Here is a 24,759-nt window from a genome sequence, read left to right on the forward strand (position 1 = left end):
ACATATTATATGTACATATATGTGCATATATGTACATATATGTACATATAATATAGGAAAACGGCCAATTTTATATATGTCACATATATTAAAAACCTATATCAAAACATATATTAAAACATATATGTTTATATAGGTTATTTCCGTGTGGGAAGTTTATCTGTTCCGGGGAAAATCGAACGCACTTTTAGCGTCACTCACCGAACTATCGCAAGGCCTGCAGCAACCAATTTCAGAAAACGCTGGAAGGGTAAGTTTATCTGTTCGGAAGGAAATCGAAGCACTTTTACGGCACTTACCAAACACTTACCGAACTGCAGTGATGCATAGAGCAACCAACGTCAAAAAACCTTGGCAATCAAGTTAATCTGTTCTGTAGAAAATTGAACACGCTTTTAGCGCCCACTCACTGAACTGCAGCGATGCCTGCAGCAACCAACGTCAGAAAGCACTGGCAAGTCAAGTTTATTGGTTCCGGAGAAAATCGAACACACTTTAAGCGCCACTTTGAACTGCCGCAGTATGTACAGCAGTCAGAGTAATAAACCGCTGGTACAGTCACGTTTATATTTCAAAGAACATCAAACGCACTTTTGGCACCACTCACTGGAGATTTCACTTTAAAACTATAGTGAAACATGCAAGGGCAGTCGTGGCCTAATGGTTAGGGAGTCGGGCTTGTAATCGAAAGGTTGCGGGTTCGTGTTAAGTGAATAACCAGTGCTCTCTCCACCCTCAATACCACGACTGAGGTGAGTCTCTTGAGCAAGGCACCAATCCCCCAACTGCTCCCCGGTCCACAGCAATAGCAATATGGCTGCCCACTGCTCCGGGTGTGTGCGTGTTTGTTCACTACTCACTACTGTGTGTGTGCACTTGCATGGGTTAAATGCAGAGCACAAATTCCGAGTATGGGTCACCATACTTGGCCACACTTCACATCCTTAAAAAAGAAGCAACATAATATCATTTTGCAAAAAAAAATTATATATATATAAATAAATAGCCTGGGTTTTAACATTGGGATTCTAGACAGAGTAAAACCGAGTGTGCCCATATTTATACAGCTACAGTAAATCTGGTCTAGATTAGATCTCTGCTGTGACACTGTGTATGTTCTCTGACACCAGCATGATTTATCAGCCAATACAAAATAACTTTAGCTTTCTTCTGTAGGCCAGTTAGCTTATCAAATATAGAAAGAACAAATCAGTACAGCAAGTTCAGCGCTTTGAGATTACAGTCTGTGTTATATGTTTTATGTTTTTCACTATGTTTGGATTCAAAGGCATTTGATTGTATTTCAGCATTCAGCCTATGTGATCTTTTTTAACTAACAGCAATAAAATAACATTCTAATTATATTTTCAAAAAGGCACAGTGTTTAATTTCTAAAACCAGACCGCAAAACAAGTTTCTAATGTTTATTTTGGACAGTGGCTTTTATTAATAATCTTATCATTTGCACATATTTTGGTTCGATGCATGGACATTGATGTTAGCAGGATATATCTTCCACAAAAGTAAAATGTATCTTCATTCAGTAGATATACATAAAATATAATTTATTACTCTGTCACACTGCTGTACTTAACAAACTCATTCAGTTGTACAAAAGAAATGCATGCACACACAACATAAAAGTCTGAGCTTCTGACATTTGTGTTGAGGAAGAAGCATGCATTTGAAGTCTTTTGATCCCTCAAAGTATTTCTTTATTTCTAATGGGGATTTAGAGATTTGTGTTCATATTCAGAGTTGTTTTCTTAAATAGGCCCAGCCTCTTCAATCATATTTCTTCACTGATCTTCAATTAAGAGCCTGCTTGTTGTCTTAGATGTTTGTTTATTTCATGTGGAAGAATATTACAGTAAACAACTGCAGTGCTATGAAAAATAAATAAGATGAATTTAGATCAAATCAAACCACTTTTCTTGCCATCTCAAAGTCAGAAGTGGCCCAATTTTGGGATAATAGGACATTTAATTATTATTTTTACATTTTTACACACACACACACAAACACACACACTTGTATAAAGACAAAAGTCAATTGTACATATAAAACACACAACTCATATACTTAAAAAAAAAAATACATTAGCAGAGTTTTTGCAATAGAGTTTCAATCTTAAAGAACGAACAATGAGCTTGAGAGCTCTAATTTAGACTCTTTTACTTCAGGCTTGGTCTGTTTATAAATGAATACATTTCACTGCTATACTTTCGACCTGATGAGAAGAGTATATCATGTTTTTTTTTGCATATATCTGGGCTATATCTGAGCCTTTTGTATATGTGCAAATGTTGTTCTCTCTGCAGAACCTACAGGCCACCTAGGAGTTTTGTTTATGGTAGCACGCGCCAGGGCTGCCGGAACTCAGCGCAAGCCCTGCTCAAATTTGTTTAGATGAAGAGGGAATGGAGTGCCTTGTAAGAGGGGTCTGAGAGGGAGAGCATTAAATTGAAAACATAATTCGCTGACACAGTGTGCAAGTCCTTGTATATAGAAAAAAAATGCACAAAAAGACTTTTTCCAAGTCCAAAAAGTAGTGCTTGACTGGGAATGTTGTTGTTTTTCTAGGTCTGCCTGAATATTTCCGGCACAAGATGTTTGGAAATTCTGGAAAAAGATGAATCATGGTTTGATTGCTCGATCAACAATGCTACTATAAACCATTGTGACTTCTCTGAGGGTTTCGTGCGACGCCCTTTTGTTCGTCCCTGTGCGCTGTGAAGTGTGTTTGTAAAACAACCTAAATAGTTCTCGCGCAACCACAGAGATTGCAATCTCGCTCCAGGCGTGAGGGTTCTCCTGAGCAGCTCCTCCTGAGAGCAGAATGGGTTTCTCCTCTGAAAAAGTCAGCATGTCTTGATTGGCAAACCAACCCACACTGGAAAGGCAAGCCAGGTCTAGAAATAGTGCTATTTCTGCTCGTTCTCCAACAAAATTTCATTGTGTGTGGTTAGATAAAAGCTAAAGCTTCAATTATGTAGGGTTGTCCTGACCTAGGTGTGTATCTGTGTATGTCTGAGAGAGAGTGAATGAATGAAAATGAGTTCAAGAACAAAAGAAAGAGAGCGAGAGAGGTGTTTCAACAGGTGTAACTGCCTGGTAACCGTCTTCTTTGCTCATAATATTATTCTAAAAAAAGACTTGGAAGTACCACAGGGACATCCGTTACGAAAGTTACTGGGTTGCAAAATGTTTTTCTCCTAGATAACAGAAAATAATACACTACAGTTCAAAAGTTTTAGCATATTAGAATGATTTCTGAAGGATCGTGTGGAACTGAAGACTAGAGTAATGGCTGCTGAAAATTCAGCTTTGCCATCACAGAGATAAATTACATTTTAAAACGGTAGTGAACATACAGTGTTGGGAAGGTTACTTTGGAAATGTAATAGGTTACAGATTACAAGTTACTTGATTTAAAATGTAATAAGTAGTGTAACTTTTCAATTACTTTATAAAAGTAATGTAACTTATTACTTTCAATTACTTTTTGATTTTTCAACTGTTAATCATTTTGAAACATTTAAACCAGGCAGAGTTAACCTTACAGTAGCATTCAACACTGATTACTGTCAGACTTTCAAAATCCTTCATCACTTGAATTAAGATTATAAGTAAGGGATAACATACATCTTTATTTTACGATAACAACTGGCTACATTATCAACAATGTTATCCCACTTATTACACAGCTGCTTGATAGATTATTTAGTTTCATGTCAAAATAATTAGATACAAAACACTGATCTGAGTTGAAATATTTGAACGCAAAGCTTTCATGAAGAAATCAGTTGCTAGCAAACGGCAAGTTCAAACTAGACATTTTAGGGATACAGTGCAGTCATACCACTTTTCTTACACAACATTTCACCACATAAATAAAAAAAAAAAGTTTATGCATAAACCCAAATAGGAAATAAAACAGTTAGCGAATAAGCATGTGTCCTAAACTTCTGAAACATTGGTGTCTCATTTTAGAGCAGTCAGTGCAATTTATGAACAAAGTCAATTGAATCTGTAAGTGGGGGTGGGTGTGTGAAAAAAATTCAGATGTAATCCCCTTTGTAATCACTGGCATTTTTCAAAAGTAACTGTAATTTAATTACACATTTTTTCTCAGTAACTGTAACTAATTACAGTTACATTTATTTTGTAATTAAATTACGAAATTCAATACAGTAGTCCTCATATCTTAAGCAGTGTTGTTCTCAAGTAAATTGATATAGTTCCAACGTTTTTTTTTTTTTTTTTTGCCACAATGGGGTGAATATTAGTTCAAACAAACTGCTGTCTACTGCCACTCAGTTACCAGCCAAAAGGACTGAATGACCCTCTACAGTGACATCCAAACGATAAAAGTATGTGGTGAAGCCCAAGTGGCTGCCACACAAACATTATCCTAAGAAATTCCTTTAAACAATGGCCATGAATTAACAACAGCATGAGCTGCATGATCGTATACTGAGTCACAAAGTGCACTTAAAACTAAAGGCAAGTCCCAAAGGGACATGACCAGCTGTGATCTTGCAGTGATTTGAGTGACGCAAGTGACCTACTTGTAAATACAAAATTAGTGTTTGCAAACAAGTGTTTGGCGTTGATACTGAAGTGTCCTTCAGGCATTCTGACTTAGTTTAGTGCTGACACATAAAAAACTGTGTGAGGCTTGATTTGTCGGGTAGGCAGGGCTGCATGGTGTCACTGTGCATCTCTGGCCTTTCAGTCACAAATAAAGCTTCTGTATGTAAAGTGTTGTATAATTAGAGCTGGCATCAGAAGCATTTCTGATGTCTTAAGACAGAATGAAACAAGTGACAAAAAATTTTCTGTCAGCATTTGATTGTACTATTATGTAGTCTCACCTTTAGCTGAACTGTTTCGTGTAATGAAGTGCTGACATGAGCCAAGAATTTCACCATCACTCTCTCTCTTTCACACACACACAAACACATACTCATCCACTAAACACAGACTATACAAACATTTTTTTGACATACTTGCATAACAAGGCTCATGAGGAACCTGGTTTGAGTCTGGCCTGGGTCATGATCCCATTATTCCTTTCGTGTCTCCACCCGAAACTCCTATGAAATAAAAGCAAAATGCATTTTGACATCACAGAGGTGTCAGTGTCATTACCGTCTAGTCCACTGCAAAACACTGCTGGTAGAACCTGTACTTGTAGACAAAAGTAAAGTGTACACAAAAGCTATGGAAAACATTATTCATAACAAGCAGTTATCTTGTGCTTACTTTATCATTCAGGGTGATTACTTTTAGCAGGGCACAAATGTATCCCTGTGTTTCTGTGTATGTGTGTGTGGGTTAATGGATCGATGTTGAATTACCCTGTTTTTTCTGTAATCTGCATCTGGAGATCCGTTTGTTCCAGTGTAACTTCCTCTGATTAATAACCCAGACCAATATAAATGAGTAACACTGGATCAATACAGGACTATATACTGACCAACAATAGCATCTGCTACTCAGTCAGTGTCTCCACTGAACATTACTTTATTGAGTATACTTAAATAGTCATCATTTACTCACCTTCTTGTCACTTCAAACCTGTATGACTTTAATTCTTCTGCAGAACATAAAAGAAGACATTTTGAACTTTTATAAAAAGATTCTGAACTGTTTTTCATCATGTGGGTTCCAAAACAACAATGGATCCCATTGACTACCATTGTGTTGTGGACAAAAAGCATATTTTGAAATTTCGGCTTCTTTTTTCAATTTTACGATTTAAAGAGCATGTTAATCTGTTTTAAAGAAAATGCTGACTGGTGTGATTTTTATCGTAGTGAGGACAGTTTATCATTTAATCACAGATTATTTTGCACCACTTAAGTAAATCATGCACAGCTGTGTTTCAGAACAGATTTAAACTATATAAAATAACAAAATATGAATATCAAACACCCACTCTGGTTTCTTTTACAGTAAATCAGCGCAGCAGTAAAGCGAGGGCGGGGTGTGTCGTGCGAAGCACAGTGCGTGAGGAGGGCGAGCGTTTGGATCCCCTTTCAAGTTTAGACAAAGACAGCAGAACGGCTACGCTCGCCAGGTAAACACAGATCCACCGGCAGACCATAAGGGTGGAGGGAGGGGGGAGCCGGTTGCTTACATTTCTCTTAAAAATGCCTCCTGCACAGCACAGAGCCCAGTTAAAGCTGTCAACACGTGGCACAGAGTGCAACTCGTATCAGATAATCCACTATCAGATTTTTTTTTAGAAAATACCTTTTGTAATGTTTTCTCCGGGCTGCATGCGAGCAGGGCTGCCGTGGCGTGTGAGGAGCCGTGATAAAGAGCTGAGGACCATCTAAATCAGCATGCGTCAGAGATGGTTCAAACATGATGTTCTCTTCTATATCCTAAACTTGTCATCCCACCGCCTTGATACACAAACTAGTGGATGTAGACCCACAACACTTCAGGTCAACGCTCTTAGCCTCGCTGATGTGTAACCTGTACAGATTTAAGGTTTACTCTCACACACATACATCACCTCTGAATAACCTCGCTGTAATAACAGTGCTTGCCTACCTCTGTATGTTTGTTTATTTTTCTTTTACTGGTTTGGCAAGTTAACAACACCTCAGGTGAAAGCCCTCCATGAGCGTCTGTGAGTTTTAAAAAGTGCATAGAAAGGACACACACACACACACACACACACACACACATAAACGCTGAACAGACAATGAGGGCAGACGTTTTTGTTGTTAAACACATGGCTACTCTCAGCAGACACGAGGAATCACAGAGTTTACGTGTTTCAGATTCCTCTCACATTATTGCACACCCACATGCGCACAAGCCCATTTCACACGAGAGAAATCAAACCCTGTCAGGAATGTTCTCTAAACACATAGTTTATATTCAGTTATTTTGAATCCATTGTTTCCTGATCAATAACAAGCCTAATCTTATAGGGTCTGATTAAAAATCTGATTATAATGTAAATTTCAAATTGATTCCAAGCTTTAACCATCCGAGTACCACGACGCATGCGTGTGGTGCTGCTGACGCAATAACCGGCGTTCTGATATAGAACCTGGATGTGCTGCAACTTGTTTACAAGCTGAAGATGACGCATTCTGTACATAAAATAGTCTTCGTAAACATGTCTGAAGATTTTGACAGAGAGGATGAATTTGTCATTTTTTATCCAGCCTTACTTGTTACTGAGTACACTACCAGTCAAAAGTTTTTGAACAGTAAGATTTTTAATGTTTTTTAAAGAAGTCTCTTCTGCTCACCAAGCATGCATTTATTTGATCCAAAGTATAGCAAATATTTTTACTATTTTTAAAAAAATTATTTCTATTTGAATATTTTAAAATCTAATTTAATCCTCTGATCAAAGCTAAATTTTCAGCATCATTACTCAAGTCTTCGTGTCACACGATCCTTCAGAAATCATTCCAATATGCCGATTTGCTGTTCAAGAAACATTTATTATTATTATTATCAATATTTAAAACAGTTGAGTACATTTTTTTCAAGATTCTTTGAATAGAAAGATTCAAAGATCAGCATTTATCTGAAATTAAAAGCTTTTGTAACACTGTACACTATACCATTCAAAAGCTTGGAAAGCTTGAATTTTTTATTTTTTTTTCTGGGCAAAGAAATTATAGAAATTAATACTTTTATTTAGCAAGAATGCATTAAATTGATCAAAAGTGATGATAAAGACATTTATAATGTTACAAAACAATTCTATTTTAGATAAATGCTGTTCTTTTGAACTTTCTATTCATCAAAGAAACCTGAAAAAAATCAGAAATTTTTGAGCAGCGAATATTAGAATGATTTCTGAAGAATAATGTGACTAGAGGAATGATGCTAAAAATTCAGCTTTGAAATCACAGGAATAAATTACATTTTAAAATATATTCAAATAGAAAACAGTTACTTTAGTAAAAAATATTTCAAAATTGTACTGTTTCTGCTGTACTTTGGATCAAATAAATACAGGTTTGGTGAGCAGAAGAGACCTCTTTAAAAAACATTAAAAATCTTACTGTTCAAAAACTTTTGACTGGTAGTGTATACCAACATCAAACTAAGAGAGATGGGCACTTTATGTCAGAGCGCTGGCTCCTGCGTCAGCAGCACCACATGCATACGTCATGGTAAATCCATCAATGGCGGCAGAGACTGCTGGAACTGTTGAATAAAGTCGTTATTTTTGTTTTGTTTGCGCACAAAAAGTATTATCGTAGCTTTGTAAAATTAAGGTTGAACCACTGATGTCACATGGACTATTTTAACCATATCCTTGCTACCTTTCTGGGCCTTGAACGTGGTAGTAGTGTTGCTGTCTATGGAGGGTCAGACAGCTCTTGGATTTCATCAAAAATATCTTAATTTGTGTTCCAAAGACGAACTAAAGTCTTACAGGTTTGTGACATGAGGGTGAGTAATGATTGACAGAATTTTCATTTTTGGGTGAACTATAGTTAAGATGTTTAGTAAGATCCTTCTATATACGTATTGAAACCCGCAATAATATTTAAAATATCAGTAAGCTTAATATATATAAAATCATCATTTATTGGGTAATTTTATTTGGGAGGGGGCTGTCCTGATCCCTAACCCTTAAATTTCAACTTATAAAAATGATACTGAAATATATATATTTTTTTCCATTGTTGTTTTTAAATGTATCTTTTTGATTCTGATGATATACGCTACCGTTCAAAAGTTTGGGGTCAGTACATTTTTATTGTTTCTTTTTTTTAAAGAAATTAATATTTTTATTCACCAAGGATGTATTAAGTTAATAATTAAAAGTTTATTAAAAGTTAATAATAAATAATTTACATTGTTATAAAATATTTATATTTTGAATAAACACTGTACTTTTTAAACTTGTTATTCATGAAAGAATCCTGAAAAAAAAAATCACAGGTTCCAAAAAAAATATTTGGCAGCACAACTGTTGATATTATCCAACACTGATCATTCTAATAATAAATCCGCATATTAGAATCATTTCTGAAGGATCATGTGACACTTAAGACTGGAGTAACAGCTGATAAAAATTCAGCTTTTCATCACAGGAATAAATTCTATTTTAAAGTATGTTAAAATAAAAAACATTATTTTATATTGTAAAAACATTTTGCAATATTACTGTTTTTTTCTATATTTTTAATCAAATAAATGCAGCCTTGATGAGCATAAGAGACTTCTTTAAAGACTATTACAAGTCTTACTGACCCCAAACTTTTAAACGGTAGTGTATATATATAATCTTATTTATTTATTTATTTATTTTTTGTTAAATAAAGTTTAATAATTTACAAAGAAAATATTATATATATACACATTTTATAATTAAACCTGTGCCTAGTAACTCAATACCAGCTCAGGTGACAAAGCATTTTTGTCCAGTTTGCTCAGAAGAAAATTTGTCAGTGCATTTTAATGACAATGACAATGCTACAGTGCTTTCACATGACTACACAAAGCTGCAAATTGTTTAAATATTCACTACAATCGTATACAGGCTTTCAAGCTCTTTTAAGTTCTGAAAACAAGCAATTTTATGCCTGCAAATAAACTTCGTAACGTAAATGGTTCAGTTCTTCACTTGTTGATTCACTCATAAACTGAAATAAACCGCCTGTGTTTTATTGTCAGAGACTCAAAACAGACCAGCTTCTAACATGACACCATGCACCTGCAATCCTTGCAACTCTGTCACGCCAAATACACACACACTTTACTAAATGTTATATAGTTGCTGTCACGCGAAGAGTTAGCAACACACTTTAAAAACAGAATTAGGTTTCACACGTCATAGTGATAAAATGCTTTTCGCACTTGCAGATGTAAACACATATCCACTCAACAACAAACACACAACTACTCATTGTATCAAATTACACACTTGGAACAAAGATAACAAAAACAAACCTAAGTGGGAGGAAGGAGAAAATTTAAGGAATTCATTAAGAGAAAAAAGAGAGGGAAATGCTGGGAACAGCGTATAGCATGAACCAAACAAGGCATAAAACAGGTGCGTGTTCTCTCATGACAACTCTGTAAAGGGTGTCTTTGGGAGGTAATCAAATATGAAATACTTTTCACACACGTAGAAACACCGGTGCTGCTATACGAGCCAAAGCCTCTTTGATAATGAGAGCGTAGGCTCAGCTGCCGTATCATTTCTCTCGGCTGTTAGCTCAGCGGTGCGCTAACATCTTACCATCATTTTATGTGCCAAACCTAAAATGGTGTAGTAATCATAGCATCTGGTGGTGGTTAAAGATTTGGAATGGTAATCCAAACTATAGTAGTGATGATTTATCAGCTGGAGAGTGGTGTCAGCCACTGACATGACCTCTGTGAACTCTGTGACCTTGTCTAGGCACTCAATCCCATTTATCAACAGTAATATAAGTGGTAAGTGTGCTGTATGTCACTTCGGAAACTGCTAAATAACCAAATTTCAACTTAAACGAACAAATCTATAACCAATAATTGGCCAGTATTGAAGTTCTATAATTTTTTGTTTGTGTAAATAAGTACAAAAAATGCAATAATGCAATAATGCATTATTAACAATAATGTGAAAAATTTTAAAATACCATGATTGAGGTTGGAATCATGGCAGTTGTAGTCTTCATCCCCATAGCTGATGCAATCCGACAGGACTCAGGCAGAAATCATGTTCATGGATGAGCTATTGTATTAAAGATTTATTAACGTCACTGTAGTATGAAGCAGAGTGAGACTGAAAGCCGTGGAAATGAAGCGAAGCTGCTGAAGCAGCGGAGCTGTTATTATTATTATTATGTCACAGTTGATCGCTTCCACTCTTTCAGTCATGCGTATGTGGGGTAAAGTAGTGCTGTTTTACCATACTAGATACATTTGAGTGTGTTGAAAGTTCTGTTATAATGCTACTCTGTGCATTCGTCACCTGTCTAATGAAATGCAAAACATATTAAAGCATCTTTGGTGTTTCAATGTTTTCTACAAAATAAAACCCTCGGAAATTGAGGGTGTATGACGTCACAGATATGCGATGCAATAACAAGGGATGGGCCACTAGTTAAATTCTCTTTTCTCTGGATTTAAACAATCTTGAAAACTTTTGGGATAATGTAAGTACACAAGTCAACAAAATAAACAACACTGTTCTAGTGTTTTTTGGATATTTTAATAAAAAGAAAATTGTACATATTGTGCGTTGTGTACAATGTATTTAAATGATGATTAAACATTAACTTTATTTGTGTGTTAGATGATGGTAAAGGTAATGTAAGTGTCAAAATAGAGGAACTGAGAAGCACAATTAAATATTTACTACCAATAAATACTGATAAATGCAGTAAATCTCGAATTGGTCCAGAGTTTTATCCAAGGTACACATTTCTAGTAATTGTGCAGTTATTTTATATTGTATTTTCAGAAGGTTTTGGAATATTTGTCCTCTACCCAAATTTGTCACTACTAAAACATAGTAATAATAATTTAATGTATTTTATTGTATTGTATTTTATTTGTATTTTATTACAATTTTTGTCAGAGGTAAATCAATAACAATTACTTTTTTAACAATATTTCATGGATAATTTATGAGATTTGTTGTATTTTGAATCCAATTTCACTTTGTAAATGGCAAAAAATTTAAATCAAAGTTAAGGATACATTAGTTTGAATATACATCATAACGTCTTAACTGACAATTCAGTATACTTTATTTTTGACAAAACATCCCATGTTTTGTTAGGGACTGCACATTTTCTAATGCTTTGGTAAAATTGCATATTACAAAACTACTAAATACAAAAAAAAATTGCAGAACTGTACTAAAATTTTATTTCCCCCAAATAGAGGATTATGTGTTCCCTTTTGTCATGTCATCACTGTTTCAGTCGTGACTGTTTCGGTAGTGACAAATTTATGGGATAACACCCAGAAGAAAAAAAAGATGTCACTACCAAAATGCCACCAAATGTTTTGGTAGTGACAATTTTAGATACTTTTGAAGCTAGCTCAAAGATACTAATCAGTACATGGTTAGCTAGCACAGTTCTTGAACAGTGGTACACATATAAAAACTAAATGTTACGGAATAACTGCCAAGAAAGTGTTTATTTGCAGAAAAAAGATGTTCGGTAGTGACGTTTCTTAAAGTTACACACAGATTTTTCAGACTTCTAAACACATTTATCTCAAAATCATGGGGTCTATCTACTCACACCTTGTAGCTATGAGAGAGGGGGACACAGGAATATTTCCTGATGATAAATGTAGGGCTGTAGTTAAAATCAGCCTCAGCCAATGGACTAAAACATACACTGTTTCAGTAGTGACATGAAAATGCGGGACACATTTTTTTAAACATAGTTTCATAAATTACAAAGAAAATATAATATTTTTTTGAACCTCAGAATCAGAAAGATACTTTTAACACTGGAAAAAAAAATAGAAAAATATTTAAGAGTTAGGGTTTGGGACAGCCACTTCCCAATTGAAAGTACCCAAAAAATGATGGTTTTATATATATTAAGCTTACTGATATTTTAAATATTATTGTGGGTTTCAATGGATAATAGAAGGATCTTGGTAAACATCTAAGATTTGAATGCTTAAATGCTTTTTATATATGTTTTTTGGTTATGGAACAGCAGTTTGCACGAATTCTGTAGAATGGCCCATATATTGGTATTGACATAATATGCATCACAATTTTAAGCACTAAATATATTGTATTTTAATGCCGAAATGTTTTATATGCTAAATAAAAGCCAGACAGCCAAACAAATTCTTGAAATACTTGATGGCTTCGTTGGTATGTAAGGCTGAAAAGATAAGAACTGTGTTGATCAAGTGCCGGATCCTACGGATGATAAATGGATGACTTTGAACTTCTTATTCAAGAAAAAGATCATGACACCTGCATTTCAAAAAGATAAACCACACGCACACCTGTGCGCACACACACATCGCGTCCCAGACAGAAGGCCTGAACTTAAAGTTATCAGATGGCCGCTGGGACTAAACACGGCAGGTATGAGAAGAACGATCATTTCAGCTGTCACAAAGAGAGAGAGGTGGTGACTTTTGCAAGCCCCGACTCAAACTGCCAGCCATTTAATATGGCCTCTTTCTATTAGTGTTCGATTACGCCTCTAAAACGGAGACATGCCCTTTAAATGTCAGTTTTAGGCCTGCTCATATGTTCAGCCTGCTGGAAATCATTTTGTCTTGGAATGGTAAGGGAAATGAGTAAGCACAAGGCCGAAACTCTATCTGACTGCAGCGGTTTGAAGCCGCACACGGTGCCAAACAGCTAAATTCATATTTATTTGAGTTTATGACTGTGGAAGCAGTCAAGGTTTTTGAATATATCCAGGGATATTCCAAGACATTTTGGTCTCTTAACAGAAATGTGGTCAGCATCATACATCAGGACATAATTTATTTCAAGACAATTCATCAAAGTAAAAGGTTTTGTTGTTTAAAAATGAAGTAGATCTGCGTTTCGTGTGTGGCTTATGTGAGCGGATTTAGCAAGACCTTTTCGTTTTAAAATGGATGGTTTTACAAAAGTATGGTTTACGTATGACAGCACTAGGCTGGTTACATTGGAGGTCTGTAAACTTTTCAACGCATAGATGAGTTTAGCAGCATAATGGGTGGACGTTTTGCTGTGCAGATGGATTAGAACATATTTAATGCAACCCTGCATACTATGTGCATCATTATTTCAAACACTAAATCTATGCTTTTTTGTACAAAACTGAAAATCATTTACTTACCATCATGTCGTTCCAAACCTGTATGACTTTCTTTATCTGTGGAACGCAAAAGAAGATATTTTGATGTCTCTTTGCCCATACACTGAAAGTCAAATTGGGTCCAATGTTGTTTTGGACTCCCATATTTTTTAATATATGTTATTTGTTGTGGAAATTTAAGTTATGGTTACCAAGAACCCAACGGTAACACATGCTCAGACTGTCTCCATGGAAGACTATATAATCATTTGTGTATGTATGTGTATTTGTGCCAGTGTGTTTATAGGCACACACCACAAGTCGCACAGGCTTGCTTGCCTGCCCCATGAACCCAGAAAATTACACACACCATCGGTGCACAAGAGAATGTTTTGGATTCACTCAAAGAAAAAATATCCCAAAGGCTTTATGTAGGTGTGGTTCAAAAGACAGTTAAATGATTATCACTCACCTTAGGGCATGTTAGGAACTTACGAAACTTTGTGACCTTTCACTGTGCCTTCACCTCTGCTGAAAGAATAAAAGAGATTTGCTCAGTTGGATTTTTTAGACAGGTGTTGTCTGTTTTTTTGTTTTTTGTTTTCATATAGCTACTCTATGACCTGCGTGTGCTCTCTGTGGGGCTTCTCATCCTGTTCTTACCGTTTTACGTATACGTGGCCCTCATCCAAGCTCATCATAAATGCGGTAAACTTCCCCATTCTTTCAAAAGTCAGCAACTGCCACAAGCAAATTGTTTCATTAGACATGTAAACTCAGTTTACAAAGAGTGATCGTGAGTGACACGTTGATGTCAGGTATTGGGTGCGTCAGAATCAGGTGTGACATTCCACATACCGTGGCGAGATCACCTTGCCAGTTTTACAGTTCAAATGAATTAGCAGGCATTTTCTCTTTGTCTAGCAGTGTATTTACGTCTGTACACAATGAATAAGCAGAATGGGGAAGACAACTTTGGTTCAAGTCCAGCAAGAGCTACTATGTTTGTGAGGGCATTTAAAAAATGGCTCTCGTACAGCCGAACTTCCACATTCACATTTATTTTCCTTTCATGGAGAGGATTTTCTACCGACATTTTGTAGTAATGGGCATTATGAATGGTTCTCACGGTGTAGGTGATTTCAAGTTTCTCTATTACGAGTTATTTAAATGTTACGTTCAAATATATGATACACTGAGAACCTTCAAATATCATCACGAGTCATTTCTGATGACTCGTTTCCTAAACTTTGGCCCTCATAGTACAAGCAAACGTACACACACAATGGTTTTATTATATATGCTAGTATATTTCATACACGCGGGTGTTTTCATTTACAAGTTGATGTAGCCTACACGAACCCACATAAATTTAAACCTCACACATCTGCTGATATTACATTTAAAGTAAAACACTTAACTTTAAAGAGCTTTAAAATTCTAAGAATCACTTTAAAGTCCATACAATTTATTTTTGCTCTCACGACTTTAAACCTCACACACTCCATCCGTACAGTTACGGGGGCAGGTGAGCATCTCTTAAACCCTTAACTCGCGTGAATGCGTTTGTGATTGATAGGTCTAGACTCTAAACCCCGCCCCCGTGGGCTGTCCTTGCCGAGCGATTATATTAACGCCCGCCGGTGCAGTCCGTTCTCCCATGAGGACTTTTTAACCGATAGGAAGTAATTATTCTTGTTTCTTTAATAGACTTTGACATTAACTGAGACTGAGCACTCCCGAAAGTGCTGCTTAAAACAAATAGACTTTCATTTTTTTAAAAAAGCTACTCATCTTAAAGTGAAAGAGGCGCCTTACAATGAAGTTGGAGGTTTTCTCTGCGAGTCGCCTTGTGGACAAGCCGCTGGACCTGTGCAATGACATGGATGTGAACGTGGCTTCACCGCTGTCCACGGAGGAGGAACTGGGCTCGGATGGAGACTGTTCAGCCAACAGCCCAGGACCAAGTGCCCCCGTTTCGGACGGGAAGGCGAAACCATATACGCGTAGACCCAAACCACCATACTCCTACATCGCGCTCATTGCTATGGCCATACGCGATTCCAACACCGGCCGCCTCACACTTGCTGAAATAAACGAGTACCTTATGAAAAAATTCCCGTTTTTTCGGGGCAGCTACACGGGGTGGCGCAACTCTGTGCGGCATAACTTGTCATTAAACGACTGCTTTTTAAAAGTGCTGCGAGATCCCTCGCGCCCGTGGGGAAAAGACAACTACTGGATGCTGAACCCACACAGTGAATACACTTTCGCAGACGGCGTTTTCCGCCGGAGGAGGAAGCGCATCAGTAAGAAGATCCTGAGCGCCTCGGAATCTCAAGAGCGCACGCCTGTGGATGACAGCCGGCTCCCAGCGCGGGACGAAACCTCGAAATTTTCCAGTTCCTTCGCCATAGACAGCATCCTCAGTAAACCGTTTATGCGGAGGGAGCAGAGCACAGAGGACACGTGTTTTGGTACCAGGCTAATGTTGTCAGCGGCTCCGCACTTTCTGCCTGTCGTCATGGGCTACCCGCCGTCCACCGTGGCTCATGCGCCGCAGACCGGATTCCAGGTCAGTTCTGAGGTGTCCAGCGCCTTTCCAATCTACAGGTGTAATACGGCGGACATTACTAACATCAGTCGAATGCCGGACATACCGAATTCCCTTCCGGGTTTGGCACACTCCCACACTATTCTACAAGAGACTGGATATCACCCCTTCAGAATAGACTCTCTGCTGTCATGAAATGACAAGTGAACAAGCGCATTTAAAGACATTCATATGCTTAAACGCAGTTTCTTTGGTGTTTGACACACCAGTTAGGTGCACTTTCCTCTGCAAATGGTGTGTTTTTGTGATTTTAAGCCCATGCACAATACTTTCAGCGATGTTGCATGTTTGCTGTTTAGATGTCTTCTTAGATGAATCAATGGCGCGCCAGTGCAGTCAGTGTTTACTGATTCCATTTTCATTTCTTGTAAACGATGGCATAACCATGCCAATAATTATGGACGGAATATGTATTTAAATGTAGTCTACTTTGAAAAAGTGTGTTGGGTTGTACTTGTACCTTGTTTCATGTCTGTGTAAATATGATGGTTTGTTTAGAGCTGTGCTCAGTCAGTTTGACAACATATGCAGTTGTACTTTCGTTAATAAAACATAATATAACGAAACATTTTCATTCATTATTCTTCTTAAACCGTACTTTTGAGTGTCGCCTAGATCACTAGTCACTAAGCGCCACTACATCCGGTTTTCACCACTTAACATGTTTTTCCTACACTGATTCTGACTTACACTCTTGATGAAATCTGTGCTATTAAAAGCAAAGGCATAACTACAAAAACACTGAAAATAAAAATGTGGAATGATTTGCAATTTCTAAGCACGAAACTGTTGGAAAATAACAATTTATAAATATAAAAGAATTAGAAATAACAAAGCAACAAAAATACATTGTTACCGAGCTGACAGAACAGCGAACAGAAATCAGTGTTGCCTAAGATGGTAACCATGGCAACCACACGCCGCTTGAGTATTTTAAATTAGGATCAATATCAAATCATACATAGCTAGACAAAACATAGTCTAATTATTATCATTATGCATCACGTTATTACTCACTCACATACATAGAAATGATTTACTGATTCGCGTAATCACAAAAATGTTCATTTGAATCCATTGTCTTGGATATAGAAGCCCTAATTATTAAGCATAATTACTTATACTTTTTTTTTTTAGTATTTGACCCCTTGTATAATTCGCACACTGTTAAATTTCCCATAAAGAGAAGTTTACAAAACTTTCTCATAACGTGAAATTACAAGGTCTGTTCACTGACCAACAGACCACGTTTCAGGAAACTCTTGATTCCAAAACAGTTCCTCTTCAAATGATTGCAGAAAATTCAACACATATGCCTTCAAGCATGAGTCACTGAAGCTGCAGCCACGCGTGCACTCGCCAAATAAAAGTCGAATGTTGTCAAAGTTGGAATTAATGGAAACGACACTTCTTGGCAATCAAGTTAACCCAGTCTAATAAAGCAGTCTGAACAACAACAACAACAAAAAACTATGTCTACTTTATCCAGAAATTATTTATAGTTCATACGTTATTGTTTATCTTAAATTAATATCGATAATAATATTATTTGGTTGCATTATAAACTAAAGATAAATACAGGTCTATACCTTCATAATCAAAGCGAATGGAATTGCGGCCGGAAATGCAAAATAAGCTCGAGGTCATGGCTTATTAGTTTCAGCCGGTGGGGTTTAGCACAAACCTTAAACAAAAGTCAGCGTACTGTACAACTGACCATTTCAAAACAGCGTTGAAATTTGCCTCTCAAAATAAAAAAACTACTGTTACAGTTAGCCGTTGACAAAAAATAATTCATCAGCAAACATCTAGAATGTTTGCAGATGAACTGACATCCATTTGAAATCACGCAAATACAAAAGCGCATTAATGTTCGGTTAAACTCCCACAATCTCACAGCTGGCTGAAATCCACTTGGACATGTAGCAAGATATGAATCATTAAATAGAATATAACGAAATCTATGCAGTTTTTACATTTCTTATTAATACACATTTTATTTTGTAAACTGTGGGGGGTTTTAATCATGACAAAGTTTTTATTTATTTACTTATTTTATTTTGCTTGTCTCAAACTTGAACATATTTTGCGCTGTCCGCGGTACTGAAGCAGGGCCATCGTTTCCTTTCCAATTTTAGTCTTTAGTCACGCCATCTCCTTGGGTTGACAGCCCTGTAATTTTCAGGTCGGGGAAGAGGCCTGATTAAGAGCAGACCAATTCTCGAGGATTCGTCTTGCTTTATTTATAACGTTATGTACGTACTCTTCAGTGAATAAAAAAGAATACATGAATTAATTGATTAATTTTTAAATTAACGAATGAAGATAATGTTTTGTTATATAAAGCGCCAAAACAAATCCACAATCGGTAAGAATAAAAGCTGATTAATGTTGAGATAATTCGAAGCGCTCGATGATGGTCGCACTTTGTTGCACTATAATATTATAAAAAAGTTAAGCAAAGCTCACAATTATATGTACTTTTGTGGTTATGGCACGTGTAAACAGCAAATAATGCATTGTCTGCCTGTCAGCTTTTAAATGCTTACCTTTTAAAATCCTTGCCATTTAAGTGCGATGCTGCAACCTGCAGGTGAACTCGCGGAATGACACACCTGTTTATGTAAAAACCGTTAGCTTCACCGTTAGTCTAGTAGGATCACTTCAGCTGCAAATAAGCATTCATTCGTGGGCTATAAATATACAGGCTTATCTGGAAACCATGTTAAATAAACATACAGGCCATCGGAGGGGTTATCTACAGAGAAAAATACAAGGCAAGAAGAGCATATTTTAAACGAAATGAATTATATATGACAATATACGAAACGAAACATACGAAATACAATGTATTTATACTAAGTAAAATACATTCCTTCTGGTGTCACTTATTTTAGAGCAAACACTAGCATAGAAACCAAATTACCGCATAGGAAAAACTTTTAAACTTCGGTTAAATCGATTTAACTTGCACCAAAATCAGCAAGCATCATATAAACTTACGTTTACACATCTCAGATGATTTTTTCAGTGTGTGAAACTAATTGCTTGAATAATAGGCCTAACATTCTTCAACAGATAAATACATAGTATGCCATGATGAGAACTTGAATCGTAACTGTGATAAGAATTATAAACACATGAAAAAAATAGCATCAACGGATAAAATATCATGCATTATTTTCCCACTGTTAAAAGCTCTAATAATTAATATTCTCACTGTCCTATATTTCAAAATCTTAATTGTTAGCGCCCTCTTCCTCTAATAAATTAAAGTACACTTCACCCTAAAATACTTCTGCATATTTTAACTGTGTCAGGTGTAAGTCCGCTTTCATTAAACGGCATACTTACATTTTTCTGATAGCTACGTCACATCAGGCACGAAATGGTCTCGGATCAAGGGTTGACTGGAGCCTTTGATGCGTATAGTTTGACAATGAATAAGTCATAAATCTTGTTTACAGTGGCTCAATTAGGTCTGTAATGAAAATAGATCAGTGACTGTATGTGCGTAAGGGAGCACGATGCTTTCTTACGCACATACACTCATAGCGATGGCCTGTGTTCAAAGTCTAGTGCAGAGCTCGGTTTCCTCTAGAGCAGCCACGGGTATCCGGGACTCGGCGGGGGTCAGGCGCTCAGCGGGCGGGGGAAACCCGGCGAAATACTGCTTATATAGCGCGGGAACATGTTTTTATCCACATCCTCACGGTAAGCTAAAACTAGGGGATTGTTGATTCGCTTTGTTCAAAAGAACACTTAAAAGAGCTGGGTGATTAAAAAGGGAGGGGAAAAAAGAGAGCGCGAGAGATAACATATCCCGTGCCATTTATGTTTAAAAAATAAAAATAAAAAATACAAAAGACCGCCAGGAACCATAATGCTGTATTTGTTGTCTATAAATATAATGCTATTTATAATACCATAAACAATAATATAATAAATCATAAACAAAAAATATGAATCATTAAATAATAATGCGAATTAATAATATGTAAACTAATAAAATGCTAGGAGGATCTCAAAATTCGATTAAAATATTCTTCTAATCGATTATAAGTCGGTCCGTAAAAAGAACAGACAAACCACCATATATATATATATATATATATATATATATATATATGCAATGTAATTTTATTTTGCTCTGTTTGAATAAATGTTCCTTTAACAAAAGCAATAATCCGCATTTCCGCATAACAATAATTAGAATTATGTTAAAAGTAGGCTTACCTTAATCTGTAAATACGTATCAAATGTAAGTAAAATGCATTAGACGTGTTTAAGTTTATATAAATAAATACATATTTATACTGGTCTACGAAGACTGCTGTGACCCTGCTGTGGCGGAAGCTGTCGACGTCCAAATGGCTAATTGGCTTTTTCTTTTGTTAATGAACGCCGGACTCAAGGGATGTGCTGTAGCCCCGGGCCCGTAAGCTGATACGGGAGCGCTGTGTGTGGTATCCAAACCCCTCGACAGAGACAGCCTGCTTCCACTCGAGCCAAAGTCATTCCTCTCTTTCTCTCTCCCTTGTCCATGTCTGCCTCCCGCTGATCACTGTGTCCCTCATTTGATGGTATGGTTTATTTAATTTAGTCCTTCTAGCTTTATTAAGGCCTCTCACGCTCATTACTGACAGCCCTCCAAGTCCATTAGATGAACCCACTCAATTAGAATTCAAGTTGCAAAAGCTAATTTCATAAAGTAAACACTAAGATTAGCCTTCAGCTTACTCGATAAGCTAAGACAACCTATATTAAAAAAAACATAATTCTATTATACCCAACTTTATTCTCATAAAGCGTGCAACACTGACTGACTCATTCGGGCGAAATAGCCAAAGCATATTTTATAAACAAGCCAAAAGAATAAGCAAGCTAAAGCCAAAAAGATGATGATAATGATGAGAGACGCGATGTTTGTGGTCGCACAGTGATAGATTGAGGGTCAGTTGATTTTGGTGGACAGTGCGTGAGGCTCTAGAGAGAGAGAGAGAGAGAAAGAGTTGAGTTTGTAAGGGTCTAGGGGTTCGAGGGGGTGGGTGAGGTGGGAAAGGAGGAGCAATTAGAGGAGAGAAAGCCGGAGAGAGTTATTGAGTGATTGGCTGTCGAGTTTTGTTTAGATGAGGCGCTGCACGGACTCAGTCTTTCCATTTCTTCCTCAAAAAGGGACTACAGCCGCCAGGATCAGAACGGAGCTCGTGGCAGAAAAAGAACCGTTTCAAAACGTTAATAACGACCACGAATACGCACAATACTTGGATATTTTCCGTCACAAAAACCTGGATTTTGATCACAGCGTTAAAGCCATAAAAAGGAAGACCGTTAAGTTCACATAGGATGCTTGGTTAAATTAGCTTAAGTTTTCGTCTGAAGCGTCGTGTTAATTCTCGGTTGTTTTATTGAACCTCGTTATTGGTGATCGAATATCTCAATCTTTGGGTTTTTTTGCTTAAACTTGTTGCTTCTGTCAGCGTCAACGCCTGTCAACCAGTTGTGTTCGTACGTCAGCGCGGGACAGATGACGACTGAGGGCTCCCACGGACCACTGCGGTCGACGCCCCCGATGAGGACCAGTCCAGCGTCCACCGCGCTGCATCCAGGACTGATGAACTCCACAGGTAGTTTGGAGGACCATGGCGCAGTGTCCAAGACTAAAAAGACCAACTCAGGACTGCGACGCCCGGAAAAGCCGCCCTACTCTTACATTGCGCTCATTGTGATGGCAATTCAGAGCGCACCGACGAAGCGACTCACGCTTAGTGAGATTTACCAGTTCTTACAAACACGCTTCCCTTTTTTCCGAGGCTCTTATCAGGGCTGGAAAAACTCTGTTCGGCACAACTTGTCTCTGAATGAATGCTTCATCAAACTACCAAAAGGACTTGGGCGGCCGGGTAAGGGACATTACTGGACCATAGACCCCACCAGTGAGTTTATGTTCGAGGAAGGGTCATTTCGTAGAAGACCACGGGGATTTAGGAGAAAGTGTCAGGCCATGAAACCGATGTACAGAATGATGAACGGTCTGGGATTCGGTTCCGCCATTTTACCTCAGAGCTTCGATTACCAGCCTCCCACCGGCGCACTTGCATGCCATGGCAGTGGCTATAACCTGGACCTGTCTGGTAATGGTTATGAGTCGATAAGCAGCGGGCACCATGGTCACATTTCCCCCAGCTCGAGACATGGCTATATGGCTAGCTGTCCAGTACCCGGGAACGGAGACTATGGCGCGGAGAGTAACACCAGCCCAGTTCCGTCTTCTCCTGCAATAGCGGGCGCGCTTGAGGGTCACTCGCCGTATTCAGAGGGAACAGCACTATGGGCTTCTTCTTCAAATTCGCCATACCTTAAACAGCCGACTACAGTCTCAAGCAGTTCGCCGTCCACAGGGCAGCATCCCGGCATATTCACCTACTCTCTGGAACAGGGTTACATACAGCAAAGTGCGAGAGACAACACAGACATGTCAGGTAAAAGCAAATAACGTACATATAATCTATGAAACATTTAGATGACATTATATTTACTTGGAAACATGTTATATTACGTTGGAAAATCTAAACTAGGCTAGGCCTACATTATTTATAGCTAACATCACGCAGTGTCAAAACTAATATGAAACTCTGAAGCATGATAAAAAACAGAAAGCTCTCAGAATCCGACATTTTGGAAAGTTCAGCGTATTAGGTTTAAGACGACTGTAAACGGTACAAAATGTTTTGAAATGATAGCTGTTTAAATGTATCTTATGCTTTGCAAGCATGGCTCAAACGCGTTGACATCTTTTGCAAATGAAAGATTTATGTAGGCCTACGTTCATCCATGTTTTTGTTTTGTTCGAACAGTTACAAAACAACAAAACGCGCTTATAATACGGTATTATAATACCAGTAAAAATAACAATAATAAGAAGCATTATTATGGTCATCATGATTTGGCTTAAGAACCGTTATATTTTCATCTAAACGTAAATAATTATTTCTAAGAACAAAAATATGTAAAGCTCATAAGCAATTTAAAAAGGCCTAATACATCGAAAAACGTGTTTGTTGAAAAACAATTCGTATGCCAAAAAATAAAATGGTAATAGAAATGTGTTTTGTTACAAAACATTTAAAGACAGCTACTGGAACATTTTACTCTCAAGCGTGGGGTAAAAGCTTGTATATGGGGGTAAAAAAAAATGAATACCCATGTATGAGCTGAAAATTAAATTAAAATAAAACAAAAAAGATTTTTTATGTACTGGTCATTATGTGTATGTATATCTCACTGTGCATATATTTGTCCCCAGTTGGTATATCGCGCTATCCAACACATTCTTCCCCAGTCGGAGAACGGAAAGACTTCATGTTGAATTTTAATGGAATTACTTCTTTCCATCCGTCTGCTGGTGGATATTATCATCACCATCATCATCACCATCACCACCATCAGAGTATGCATCAAGATGTCAAACCTTGCGTGATGTAGTCCGCTTATTGCGGAGCAAGTTGCACAAAGATAAGCACTTGGATAACTGTGAGGTAAAGACAATTAATGAAGGATTAATAATTGTACACTCACAAAATGCTTGGAAATGTATTTCTGAAAACCAGCGAAAAAGCCAATGGCGACCTGAATGGCGAAACAGTTAAACTCATGAAGTCATGGACTTGCCACTTTTCAATAGTTTGAATTAAGCACATATAAGTATATTTCATTTAATCTGTACAGTGCAATGTGATGTGGAAGTTAGCAATAAAACATTTCAATGAAAGCAGTGTGTTTTTGCCTGACCGACAGGCCAAGGCCCTCTATCTATCTATCTATCTATCTATCTATCTATCTATCTATCTATCTATCTATCTATTTATCTATCTAGGCTTATCTTATGTGTGTTTTTATGTTGAATACAAACATCTAGTTTAAAACCCTCCAACATCGTAATAATTGTTGTGAACTGTTGCTGCCTTCCAAAATTTCTGTATCATATTTTCGTAATAGCGTTTATGTAAACAAGCGAACAATATACAATAAGTCAATGACGGTTTTTAACCGAGGTTTGAATATATTTTTTTCACACCGCAGGTTGCGGCAAATTGTCACAGTTTTAATCACATTATTATTATTATTATTATTATTAAAACTTTCAGACCTACATTTTTGGAGTTTCATTAACTGTTTTGTTTCATAATTTCATAAAAACCATATAATAGCCCAGTCTTTTTAATGGCAGATTTCATAGTGACAACATGCTCTCGGTCAAAAAGTCAACTTATCTGTTGGAAGTGTTCAATCCCAATTTTGTTGCCGAAACTGTATACATTTATAGAAATTTACATTTAAAATAATAATAACTATCTTGCCCTGTGAAATATTTACTGGAGT

General features: G+C 37.1%; 2 protein-coding genes across 3 annotated transcripts; both read left to right on the forward strand.

Annotated features, from left to right (window-relative positions):
• Nucleotides 1–223: 223 nt before the first annotated feature.
• Nucleotides 224–24,494, forward strand: foxf2b (forkhead box F2b). 2 transcript variants are annotated; one of them, XM_051139269.1, is made up of 4 exons: nucleotides 224–250; nucleotides 5,962–6,085; nucleotides 21,858–22,859; nucleotides 23,684–24,494. In XM_051139269.1, exons 3-4 carry the CDS (start codon nucleotides 21,905–21,907, stop codon nucleotides 23,860–23,862), a joined length of 1,134 nt encoding a protein of 377 aa, XP_050995226.1. In that variant the 5' UTR covers nucleotides 224–250; nucleotides 5,962–6,085; nucleotides 21,858–21,904; the 3' UTR covers nucleotides 23,863–24,494. The 2 variants fall into 2 exon arrangements, with proteins under 2 accessions (XP_050995226.1, XP_050995227.1); XM_051139270.1 differs by lacking the exon at nucleotides 5,962–6,085 and having other exon boundaries at nucleotides 232–250.
• Nucleotides 15,432–16,938, forward strand: foxq1b (forkhead box Q1b). Its single transcript, XM_051139271.1, has one exon. The coding sequence runs from the start codon at nucleotides 15,583–15,585 to the stop codon at nucleotides 16,510–16,512; it is 930 nt and encodes a 309-aa protein (XP_050995228.1). The 5' UTR covers nucleotides 15,432–15,582; the 3' UTR covers nucleotides 16,513–16,938.
• Nucleotides 24,495–24,759: the final 265 nt, after the last annotated feature.

The sequence above is a fragment of the Labeo rohita genome, chromosome 20, assembly GCF_022985175.1.
Source record: "Labeo rohita strain BAU-BD-2019 chromosome 20, IGBB_LRoh.1.0, whole genome shotgun sequence".
In the NCBI taxonomy this organism is placed as follows: Eukaryota; Metazoa; Chordata; class Actinopteri; order Cypriniformes; family Cyprinidae; genus Labeo; species Labeo rohita.